At 45.9% G+C, this 13,195-nt stretch overlaps 1 protein-coding gene across 1 annotated transcript in view; it reads left to right on the top strand.

Annotated features, from left to right (window-relative positions):
• Nucleotides 1–5,173: 5,173 nt before the first annotated feature.
• Nucleotides 5,174–13,195, top strand: part of itga3b (integrin, alpha 3b) — a gene marked incomplete at both ends in the record, with an annotated part of 28,788 nt that continues 20,766 nt past the window's right edge. Inside the window, one exon of the mRNA XM_084485468.1 lies at nt 5,174–5,355. Coding sequence (XP_084341594.1) covers nt 5,174–5,355 — 182 coding nt within the window. The remainder of the gene's footprint in view (nt 5,356–13,195) is intronic.

Consider the following 13,195-nt stretch of genomic DNA (forward strand, 5'->3'; position numbering starts at 1 on the left):
GTGTTGTGTTGTTTTGTTGTTAATGTATTCAACACATGCACAGCCAACTAACCGACCAGGACGGGGAAGAAAGATGTATACAGAAATTAAGAATCATCACGACCGTTTCAACAATCAGAATTAATCCCATAATGCATTTTGCTAGACTGGGTAGCCCCGCCCATTCTGCCGGCGATTTGAGTTGGCCCTGCAGAAGGGTCTGGAGAAGAGCAATACATTTGTTTCTAGTTTCGATACGTTTTTGCGGGAGCCAATCACCAAGCTGGCTTTTCCCCCTGGCGCGCTATTGGCTGGTTTAACACAATGACGACAGGGAAGCGACGGCAAGTGGCCAATTGCGTACAGAGTCAATTTAACTCCGCCCGTTGATCACGCCTCTTGTGCTGAAGAAAATGACAGCAGCTTCCCCAGACCAACGTGCAATCTACGATTGAGCTTGGTCTGGCAATAGCCAGGCTAGCATTTTGCATGAGAACGCCAGCTGCCCAATGAAACGCTTGGACAGGTGAACAGAAGTAGAGGGCTGTCTTGTTCTGATACTCTTGGAGTGCTGCACTCTCCCATCTTTCCTCTCATCATCATCCTCGTTATTATCATCATCATCATCATCATCATCATCATCATCATCATCATTTAACAGGACTTTCGGAGAAAACCTCCTCAGCAGGAGGGAGGATTCTAATAACCAGACTTGACCTTGCTTTAATTAAACTAATATTATGCAAGGAGGGGAAAATAGAAAAAAAGTTCATTGCTGGAGGTTGTGTGGGAGGGCAGGATGGATGGGTGGATGTGTGATTGAGGAGTAGATGGAAAATCTGTGTTTCCGGGACAGTATGGGAATCGGGGCTGGGGGGCTGGGGACTTGTGGGGGGGTTGGTTTGGCGATGAGGGAGGTTGGGTGACAGGAAGGGGAGAGATAAACTGCTAATGACATTCCATGGGATGAGTGGGTAAAGGCTGGGGGGGAACCTGGGGCCTGGCGCTGGCTCGGGGGCCTTTTGTCCCCCCCCCCGCCGCCGCGGTACCGAGGGGTCGGTGTTGGCTTACACCAGGGGTCGGTTCAAAAGGCAGAACTCATTGTTAAGGCGCAGCTCGAGTAATAGGAGGAGGGGCTCCGAGAGGGCCTTTACATTCAGGGGATTCTGGGGGGTTTTTCGCCCTCCAAAATGTGTAAAAAAAGGTGGCCGACTGTGTGCTTATCCGGTTGGTCGATATGGTGAATGGTGCAATGTTAACCAGTGGTTATCTATGAGACCATCTTTCACAGACCATGATGAATAAGGGTGAATTAGTTCACAGGAAAACATGTAACCACTTACAGAGGTTCTTATCACTACTTTATAAGTTCCCCTTTCCCCACTGAGAAGGGCTCCTACATCACTATCGACTTCCCCTTTTGCTTAACGTTACCATTGTACCCAATGAAGAATCAGTGGTCCTGCATAGACTCTCCATCCTGGCCCTTCCTGTTAGACACGGACCCCCCCCTCCCCCCCCGGCTCATCTCTTCCCATGAGTCCCACTACTGCTCTGCTCTGGGCCATTCCCCATTTGCCTTCACTGAGGTCAGCGTTGTCTCATTTCGTCTGTTGATCCAGGGCAGGTGAAGCTCTTCACTCGGAGACTGGGATTATGACCAGCACTACACACAAACTCCAGTGAACTCTGTTTGACTTGTTGTCCAAACACACTTGTTGTATACCCTTGTTCTAATAATAGCCATCAGGAACTGAAATTGTCAGCCCTGGCTGACCTCAAACACAACAGACTGTGGATGTGTTTTTCCAATTTAGGGGGGGTCCGCATCCTCGCTTTTGTACCCAGCCTCTGTTTATTGTCGGGCCGCTGGATGGAGGATATGTCCGAATTTATAATCACAGTGCAGTAAGGCCCAGTTATAACCGGGTTCTGACCAGAAAATAAACTTTGCCATTATCATACAAAACATCAACAAAGTCGTTGCCGACAACATGAGCTGGCCATTACTCCTTGAGGAAACAAACCTCATGTAATCATACGCTCCATGAACCTATGAAACCGTATCTTTTCCACGTCATAAGAACTCACTCAAGACCATTTGTCAGTATCAGCTGTCTATTGGTCATTATCAGCTGTCTGCAGGTTCACATCATCCTAAATGAGAAAGACAGAAACCCTAGAGGGTTTGAGGATCTGGTACTACTCTTTGTATTCCTCTTTTTTTGTATTTCAAACCCAAAAAAATTATGTTCTGCACTTACACACAGCTCTACTCTTATGTCCGCTGTGAGTGGATATTGTGTTTTAATGTGTTAACATGAGCAACGTGGACGACAAACTATCACAGTTGGGAGACAACAGTTTTTCTGAATCTGAATACACGTTATACATAGATGGTGTTAATATACATGTATACATTAATTAATACATCAACAAATTGAAAAACAAAGTATAAGGTTCAAGCTGTGTCAATTCCCATACTCAGGGTCTCTGAGGGTGTAGCCCACCCATTGGTTCACACCCTCGCCCTCTCTGCTTAATCTCAGCACCGGAATGCTAGATGCATGTGTTTACAAGGCAGAGCTGGAATGTTGATATTTTACACACACACACACGCACGCACGCACGCGCACGCGCACACACACACACACACACACACACACACACACACACACACACACACACACACACACGTGTTGTGCGCTCACCTTTGGGCTTGTCGGACACTTAGTTGATCGCCTGAGCATGTTGACATTTACTTTCTTTTTTTCTTTTTTTAAATGAGTGTAACCCCTTTTATATTTGCTTGTCCAGGGGGTTAAGGGAATATATGTTGCCATGTTGGTTTACAACTTGTTGTGTGTATTTTGCTTGTAGAATCTACAATATAGAATAGTCCTGTATAAAGTTGAATATGGAAAGGTGGAGAAAAGATTTGTATTGGAGAAGGTTCAAAGGTCAGAGGTGACAGCCCACCAAGTGTCATGTCACGCAAAGTTTGTTAATTCTGTTGAGCATTTTCATGTCAAGTTAAAATCACTCATGTCTAGTCTTGTCGTTCACTTCCTGTTTTATTTTGTAGTTCCCTTTTCCCTCTTGTTTCAGGCACTAGACTTCCTCCACTGTGATTGCCTCCCCGGTCCCTGATTCGTCTCACCTGTGTTCCCCTCCCTCATGTATAAATAGCCCTTGTTTCCCTTTGTCTAATGTCAGTTCGTCTTGCGTCCCATGGGTATTGTCAAGCCTCAGTATTTGCCAGTTTTTTGTGTACAGATACTTATTGCATTTAATTGTGTTTTTGTAACCTCCTATAGTGAGCACCTTTTTGTTATAGTTTTGTATCCTCCATGAGAGCGTCTTTTGTTACCCTTTTCTAGTAAAGCGTTTTTGGTTAAAACATACTGCCGTCTTTTGAGTTTTGCTTGTGAGTCCCTGTCCCTGAGTCAAGGTGTGACACCAAGCCTACGAAGCAGATTTGAAACTAACATGTCTCAGGCCCACTCTGCAATGTAACCTAAGTATTTGACTGTGTTGGTGTCTGGTGATGGTGTTCATAACAAAGAACAGTCCTAGGCAAAGTATGAACACGAATAGTGTATGGGATGTGCAAATTTAGCAATGCGTTGTCATAAATCATCATAAATCTTAACATAAGTCACGTTAATAATAAGCCAATTATATAAAATCTGTGATCAACCTGAACATTCAATCCCTCCGGTCCGGCGATTTAAGCACGGCGCTCTGGTCCGTGCCGTTACGCTACAAGTCGGGTTTCACCACAGAACCAGCACCCGTTGAGGGCTACAGCACTAAAGGACCCAACGGTTCAACGGAAATGTTTAAAAAGATGTTACGGATGCTGCAAGGCCCCGCCACCACCCATTGACTGACAACCAGGAGAGGTCGTTCAGATAGAGGGTTTGGGGTGCAGACCGCAAGGCAGACACGCTGAGAAATTGCACCGCATGGTGTGGACGCATGCGGGGGGGAGGGGGGGGGGGTGTCGGGGAGATAGGAGCGCCATCTCTCAACACCGTGGAGAGAGTGGAGAAGCCTGGGATGAGAGTGGAGAGAAAGGGGATGGGGGGCTGGGGGGCTGCAAGAAAAGGAAGAGGAGCTTTAAAAAAATAATAAAGAAAGCCCTCTCTGAACCGTTCTGTAAACACTAAGGGGATTAAAGGTTTAATGAACTGGTGATTGGAGACCCAGAGAGAGTTGCACAGCCACATAGCCAGGCTGAACTCACAGTTGAAAGTTTGGGGGGGGGGTTGTTTTACACGATTGTTCACACATTGAATTCTATACTACTAGAGGATGCGACAAGCGTAAACTCTGTGAGGCAAACCAAGGGAAAATAAACAGACAAAAAGCTTTTTTTGCCTTCATATCAATCAATAATTAAACCTGAGCTGGAGAGCAGCCGGTTATGTCTCATTTTTCATGCCTAGGGGGCGAGGGCGCACTCATGTGAGGGCGGGGCCCCGCAACATTTAATTTGGCCCCCGAGTATTTGGCCCTCACGACGGTATAGCCTAATTCGTTTCTCTGGCAGGCGGTTCACACGCACTGCCGGTGCGGTCATTATGTCTCACAGCGTCACGCAGTCAATTATTGCATGGTGCGTCTGTAGCCTACAGAGCAGTAGGATTAGACTGCATGATTGAATGTGTGAATGTGTGCAGACTATTTACATTTTGAACCATGTTTTTTTCTCACCTGCATTGGCAGTCCACAAACCGTAACTGTTCGTTGAACTTCAACATGTAAAGCTGGACCCTTGTCGATTTGGTGTCGATTGGAGAACAGGGTTTGGTTGGGAGACGCAAACACACAGAGGGAAAGCTAGGAGTGTGTGTGTGTGTGTGTGTGTGTGTGTGTGTGTGTGTGTGTGTGTGTGTGTGTGTGTGTGTGTGTGTGTGTGTGTGTGTGTGAGAGAGAGAGAGAGAGAGAGAGAGAGAGAGAGAGAGAGAGAGAGAGAGAGAGAGAGAGAGAGAGAGAGAGAGAGAGAGAGAGAGAGAGAGAGAGAGAGAGAGAGAGAGAGAGAGAGAGAGAGAGAGAGAGAGAGAGAGAGAGAGAGAGACGTTCACCTTGTCGAGGCGCGATAGGGATCAGACGCCTTCCAATGGAGTGTGTGTGAGCCTTATACCTGTTGCACCGCGTAAGGTAGCTGTCTGTAGAGCAGACTCCAACCATGGCTCGAAATCTGAGGTGGCTGTTCTTCGGAGTCCTGTCCTTCTACTGTTCGACTCTTCCCTGTATCGGATTTAACATAGATGAACGGTTTCCCGTCATTAAGGAGGGCAAAACCGGTGGAAGCTTTTTCGGATTTTCTGTCGCCCTCCATAAACAGACGGTCGGATCCAAGAAATACCTGTAAGTATTCCAGCAATCAGCCTGTGCATATGGGAGTCTTGGGGCTGATCAACTTGTTAAAAACGTGTTTTGAATTGAAACATGGCTTTTTGCCCTTTTTTAGCCCGACACCTGCTTGCACACTTTTTTTTAACATACGAGAAGAGCTTTTAAACTATTGGTTGCGTTGCACTTCCTGCGCGTAACACCGCCAACGAAGCTCAACGTCGGGAAGAAAATGATATATACTTGACTGAAACACACCTGCACCAGTGCGTAGCTACAAATATCCATTGCGTTTTTAAAAAACACGGAATGCACCAGGCTACGATTCAGTCAGCACCTGCTGCTCCGTGGGCCGATTCAGACTGAAAAATAAATCCCATTAGGCCAGTGGCCACCGATATACCTTCTTTATACACGGATATAACTATAAAGTAGATGGGTTGCCTGGCTAGGAAACGTGCTCGATATTTCTCACAATATTCAACATTTCCGCAACAACAATGCATAAATCAGTGCGGTGTGTGTATGAAACAAGCGTGTGATTGTTTTATTGCGGTCATAAAGGAAAGAGGGTTTTTCCGTATAGTTATAAGCCAAAAGGACAGGTGGGCCAGGTGAATGTAGGCCTATGTATTATACATTTATTACCATGTTGCAAGGTGTTCAGGTGGAACGTAGAGCGTCAGAAAACAGTGACGTCTCCACGTTGTTTAAAACGTGCCTCCAGGCGGCTGAATGAGACTCAGACAGAATGACTTCTAAGTTTCGCAATAAAGTTGAGCTTTGTCAATGGTCCACAATCGCAATAGGTAGGCTAGAAGCGGCCTGCTGATCGCCGAATACATTTTGCTTTCATTAAATAATAATAGTAATGTAAAAAAGAAATCGCTGTTTATGTTGTCATTTCCATCACGGCGAAACGCCTTCAAACTCTTGTGAAGTATTCGCTTTCCTTTCGACCAATTACATGGCCCTCATGTCGTTCTGCATCTCTGATCATACCCGTCCCCATCTCTTTCATGAAAATCGGCCCCATTACGGCTTTGATCACTTAATCAGGAAGACCAATCGCATCAAGCAGACCTCTTTTCCTGTATGACGTCAGAGCCTCCCCCCTGCCCCATCCCTATCTCAGTCTGTATCAGACCTATACAGACTATATACTGCCGATTGATGTACCCCACTGCCCACTCCGAATTTCAGCAGTAGGCCTTCACAGCACTCTTGAAACCCGGGTTGATGGGCCATCATGACCTCTCCATCTCTCCCCAGGCATGGTGACACCATCCACATACCGCAACCCAACACGGCCGGCCACATGGCCATGGCTTGAGGTTGAGGGAAGGGAGGGTCGGGGAACAAGGCACCCTGCTGTGTTTAGCAGCGTCACACCTGTTGTCATAGTAATACTAATGTCCTCTGTGTTTGGGTCACTGAGAAGAGAAAGGGACATGGTAGTCACTGTTCTTTGCGTCTTTATTATCGAGGATTATACACTATTACTCCCATTAGCCAATGGGATCTGACCCTGGATTCAAGAAAACACCCTCTAGTCTACGCTCAAGAGGATGAATCAGTTTTGCTTTTCAATGCATTTCAGTACAATAATGTGTCTTCCATCAGTGAATGCTGCTTCAGGCCTCCCGTCCATCCATAGAACCATGGCCGCCGGCACAATTCAATGTTTCAAGCGGTATTGCTCACGGAACATGGCGAGAACCTCTGTTCACTGGTTGAGGATTTAAAAACATGGTTTCCTCCATGTTCACATTGTGTTGTCTTTGTCTTTGTCTGCTTTGTATGAACAGTTGAGGTTATCTGCTGTATCCCAGGGTCTGTCTGGCCTCACCACACTGAAGCTTACCACAAAGCTGCTTCTTTGTGCCCACATTCTGCCCAATTATTTCAATAGAGGATGACTGTATGAAAGACATAGAGAAAGAAAAGAGTTGGGACTATAAGCCAGTCGTGACATGTTCAGTGTTTAAAGCGTACGTGTCTCTCAAAGCGAGCGAGAGTATCACAACAGAACCTCGGAGTTCCACTGCAAAGTTGTGTCCCCCCCCCCTAAACTTCTAAAGATATACCTGCTATTATCCAATTGAACTAAGCCCAGAAGGATATCCCAAACTCACGTGCATTGTGAGCAACATACTCAACCAAACATTGTTCTGTTTAGTTATTTGCGGTGTTAGCAATTACAATGATCAGAGGGATCTTTTCCTGCAGAGAGCGAGAACAACACAGTGTCTCGCTCATTCAGTGTCTACCTGGGGGCCAATTTGTCCAGGTTATTCATCCCTCATGTCCCCCCTACCCTTTCTTCCCCCCGTGTAAGGCCACCAAGAGAAGGCTCTTTTTGTTCTCTGGTGGTGCCGGGAGGAAGGGCCGGACATCAGCTGTTCACCCATTGGCTCTTCCAGGCCCCTGACCCCGAGGTATGTCAGGAATGTCTCGCCCTCCTTCAGCACACTCGCGACCTGCCAGGTTGGCAGGTTGGGACAGGAACCGATGCTGGAGAAGTGAGGCGTTCAGGACCAGTAATATAAGGGGGGGAAACGTAACGGCTTCGTAACTAACGACCCCTGCGAAACACATCCCGACCCACATCTGAATCGTGCACTGCCCTGTCGTAACAGGATAAGAGCAGGTTGGCAGGGAGACTTAAGCTGATTCTGCTGGGTCAAAGACTGTTAAAGGGCATCTGAGATTTGGACTGAATTCCCCTCTCACAGCACTGGTTTTTTGATCAGAGTTTAGGGGCTAGGGTTAGCGGTTAGCTCGTTTGTGTCTGACTGCCATGGCCGCAGGCTATGAAAGCCAGCCATTTTATTTGACGGGGGCTTCCCCACTCTCCCGCAAGGTGCAGTTCAGACCAGCTGATGGAGGGTTTCATAGATGCTCGCACACACAAAACACAGCGTATCATTTGTTGAAACAGGGGCAGAACTGCGTTTGGCTCTGTTTTGTAAGTGTGCTTGTTTTCAACACCATATACATCTCGTCCCCCCTATCCAGTTTGGAAAGTGAAGTAAAGTAAAGTAAAGTAACGCCTAGAATGAATCAAGAACTCAATTTCTTAATTTTATTTCTCTGTGAGCAAGATGCTGATCCCCTACCTGCTCCCTACATCTATCTGAATTCACTGTCCATTAGAACAAACTGCCGGCTAAATAGTCGAAAAAATTAATGGCAATCTAATTATCAGTAGGCTGTACGAAAAATTACCTTCAAATCCATAGTCAGTGTCATAAAACAATCCCACACAGACGATTTGTACTTCCCCTATTTCTTTTGATCAGAGAAAGTTTAAGAAAAATCAATTGTTCTGTGTTACAATATTGTAGGGCAAAGATGTGTCAAATGTTTTGCGGTAGCATAGTCCAATGCCTGTGAGCAGAACATGTAAAGGTATGTTAGGGCTGGCATCGCTCCAACATTCCCAAGCCATTCAGCATGCTATCAAAGAGCAGATGTCACACAACAATGACTTGATGATAACAATCAGGTACCATCACTTACCTTGTGTTTGATGTGAAAGCCAATAGCTGTCTATTCCTTATTGAGAGGAGGGTGAGCCACAAGCCATTTAAAAAAAAAACATGTACTGTATATTAAGTTTCAGGACCATTTGTTTTTTATAGTTAGTAACAGAGTGGGTATTTCATACACTTATGCCGACTTTTGTTGTACTGTAGCAACATTTATTTATTATTTATTCTCTTTCCACTCTTTTTAATAAACTCTAAAAAACTTAAAAGTTTGTCATGAATATGGGGCCAGCTCAAAAGAAACTCATTGTGAGTACAGGTGGAGCAAAAAGCCCATCGAAGTTTAACTTTGAACCGGAAATTGTTTCCCCCTGCCTTAAACTCATTGGATTGAAATGCTAAGAATTCGACTCAACGGTTTGTGGTGAGTCGCTGGTGCTCATCTGTTGTTTCGTACAGGAAATGAATGACAACTTCTCCTGCAATGTTAGAAATGGTTGGAGGTCCTCCCCAGCTGACGCCCCACAGGGCGTCAGGAGCCGAAGCAACCTACTGAATACCGTCTCTGTCCGGGAAAAAAAAACTGGAACAGATTATTTTGTGGACTTGTACAAACACAGTAAACGTCATCAGCTGGTTCCTTGTGTTACCCAAAGCCCATCTTCCTTCAAAGCTGAGGCAAGACTCACATACCATCGTCCTGAGTGGTAAAAGACCAGACCTTTTAACCCAGACAGACTGACAAAATACTTGTTCATTTCCCTGGAACCAGAGGCGGCATTGCCTATTGAAGAATGTACTGATATGATGAGGAAGGATCTGCACCAATGATACAAGGCCAAAGTCGTAACCAATGTATTCCTACTGGTTTTCACAGCAGCGGTCATAAGACAAAGCCTTGTGTGTTATCTGACTTCCAGATGAACCCTGGCCAAAAGAAGTCCAAAGTTTATCAGGGGACATGCATTACTTGTAAACATGCTAACACTGCTTAAACTCATAGCATGGATTATGGATTCAGACGTAGGCCTATAGTCAACCCCTGCACCCTGCCCCCACCAACCTTGTCCACCTCCACCCCACCCACGTCTAAATTTAGTTTAAAGTTGAAGGGGGAGCACTGCACTTACCAAACACACAGTAGTAACGTGTACAATAGGGGTTGGGATCATTTTAGAACAGGTCTGTTGTAAATTCCTCTCCTTTACTGCTCTTTGAGTGGATGGTGTTGTCCCAGGAGGTGTGTTGACCCCCTCGGGCTCAAGATAGGACCATTGGAACCATTCTGGGGGGTTTGACTCCCAGGCGACAGGTTCTGGGGTCCAACCTCAGCGTCACAGTCTACCTGTAGGCTTCCTGACTCACAACTGCTTTTTAATGTTGTCACTTTGGATAAATTACTAAATGAATTCTGTTCACTTGTTTTCTTTCAGCTCCATTATATTGAATGGTTGAACTCAATAACCTGCTAGTGTGGATGCGTGTGGACAACACGCATGTCCTCTGCCTATGACTCATTCCTGCCGAGCATGCTGGGTTTTTATGTGCGCATGAGTACACCTGAACGTATACTCACGTGGTATACACAGGTCCGTCGGCTACACACACAGTCAGTCCTGCTGTGCTAAATGATTAAGTGTGTTCACCTCTGTTGCACGGTACATCTCCGCCAGTGGGGGAAGCCATGGGAGGAAACATCTCACCTGTCCTCACCAGCTTGAGTCGCCCATTGTGTCCGATGAAAAGTGATTGGCTGCTTTATTATGACGATCATGTGGGGACATCCCATGACCCGTGTTTGACTAGTCACACGGGGCTAAATGAGTTTGCTCCCTTGTCACGTTTGCTGTTGGCAGATGGTGTCCCCCACACAGGATGTGGATCCAGTTCAAATAAGACAGACGTAAATGGTCCTCATTTATATAGCGCCTTTATCCAAAGCGCTTTACAGTGTTGACTGACATTCACCCATTCATGCACACACCGACGGCGGAGTCAACCACGCAGGGCGACAGCCAGCTCGTCAGGAGCAATTAGGGTGAGGCGTCTTGCTCAGGGACACCACAAGCCGGGGATCGAACCAGCAACCTTTCGGTTACCAGCCAACCCGTTCTACCTCCTGAGCTAATGCCGCCCCGCGTGTACGTGTGTGTGTGTGTTTGTGTGTCTGTGTGTGAGTGTGTGCGCTTGCATGCATGCGTGTGGGTGTGTCACATTGTTAACTTGACTCATGTTGGTGAACTTGAACTGGTGAACTTGGAACTCCTAAGCTTGTTTCATGCCGTGCCTTTGATGCTCCTGATATCGAAAGCAGCGCACAAAATTCAAATATCGAGAATCACAAAGTTTCATATCCTGTAGGACTGAAATCCCTCCCCGCCTCTCAGTCACCCTTGTGGGGGATTCAGCCATCAACCGCCATCTCCCCTTACTTCTCCTCCATATGGTCTGTCTGTCTGACTGAATGACTGTCTTCCTGTCTGTCTGTATAAGAAGACCGATGCTGGTGAAAGGTGTTATAACAGTATGGAAAGCAGAAGTGGTAAAGGTACCAGACTCCATTAATCATTCTCTTCATTCAGAAGCAGAAGTTATTCAAATGTGTTTTCAGATTAAATTCTGTGTTCCTCGTTCCTAAAAATTCAACTTGTTTCATTTACTAAGAATCCAGTTGCCATGGTTTACTGCTTATCTATCCTACCGCTACATTACATCGTTTGTGTTTTAGGCAAATTTGATGGTTTGTGTTTATATTTCACTTCATAAATGTATTGATGCATGCCATGCATTTCAGAAAACTCGGCCACCATATGTTTAAAACATGTTGAGCATGGTCATCGTAACAATATTGTCATTAGTATTATCAATTCAATTTTGGATTTCAACTGTAAAGAGGAATATCATACAATACAGAAACGTGGAAATTGTTCAATTCTACGTTCTGTGAAATTGTGTGTTGCCTGCTGATAATTCAAGAAGTATGGGTCTACACTGCACATAATGGTGGTTTAAAGGAGGTTTTCCCGGTGTTGTCTTTCATTACAACCAGCACCTCTTCTCTGTAGCTTACACTTAAAGTGTGGCAAGTAGAAGTTCCCCAGAAGGTTTCTTTCCTCCTCACAACACAAGGACCAGGAAATGTGGCTTGCCCCATTCAATATGTGTTATCATCTTCTACCCCTCAGCAAATATTGCTAATATGTTTCTCGAACACGGGATTTCCTCCCAAGTGCACTGCCCCTGCGACGACACTATCTTTTTCTTGGATATAACATAAATAAAAAGAACTGTCAAGGACTGCTTTTTAAGATTTTAGGGGGCTAACATTTATTGTTATTCTTTAGTGACAGGAAATGGGAGGCCCTTTCATACCAAACAGGTGCTCTGAGTCATGACCCCACAAGCAGCAGGTGGTTCAGCCACAAGAGAACCGTCACAGTGTTTGTCTTGTGGGGACTCATCCACTTATGTACGCGTGCATTGCAAGCACACACACACACACACACACACACACACTGGAAGGTGACTGTATGAACAGCTACATGAGGGCACAATGAACAGTCTGATAGCGATGTGTATGCTCACCGGGCCCACCCACTGGTGCAGTGAATGCTCCATTGAGTTAGTAGCAGTTTGGGTCAATACAGGCGAGGAGGCATTACAAAGGGACTGCAATGGGCAAATACACCAAGGTGGCAGTGGGGGGGTGGAGAGATATAGATTCATAATGAAAGAATAGACGTATAGGTGACTGAATAGAAAGATGGACATAATAACTGATAAGGTCCCCGGTTGGCACTGGTTGCACTCCTAGCCATCTCTGAAAGGAGGGTCCCAAGGAGTTGTCCACGCCGAGGCCTGGGGGGGGGGGCAGGCCTCCGGCTCCAATGTACACTCAACCGGGTTAACCCTCCTTTCCCACTGGGCTTTGGGCTGTTTTCTTTCCTTGCCCTTCTGAGAGCTCAGGCTTATGGGTGTCCTATATGATGGGGGTCCCCTGGAGACTAATTGTGACAAAGGGCTATACTATACTATACCGAAAGGGGCAGTTCATCTCTAGTTTCACAGTTTGAGGTAGCCTATACTAATACTCAACCACTTCTTTGAACATTTTGAGTGGAGATCGTTGCTCTATAAATGTGCATCTGACTTGAAATGACTCATTTTACTTTACTTCATATTAAGACATTTAGGCACAATAGATGTTTGTGTGTGTGCGTGTATGCGTGTGTGTGCATCTGTGTGTGTGTCCCATCGGCAGTGTAGAGCTCACACTGCTGTTCCTGTAGGTCTCATCCTGCAGAACATCCTCTCCTCCCCAGCCTCATACAGTCATACAGGGTCTTTCAGCATTGTCATTACAG

This window comes from Micromesistius poutassou (assembly GCF_964030765.1).
Source record: "Micromesistius poutassou genome assembly, chromosome: 21".
Classification (NCBI taxonomy): Eukaryota; Metazoa; Chordata; class Actinopteri; order Gadiformes; family Gadidae; genus Micromesistius; species Micromesistius poutassou.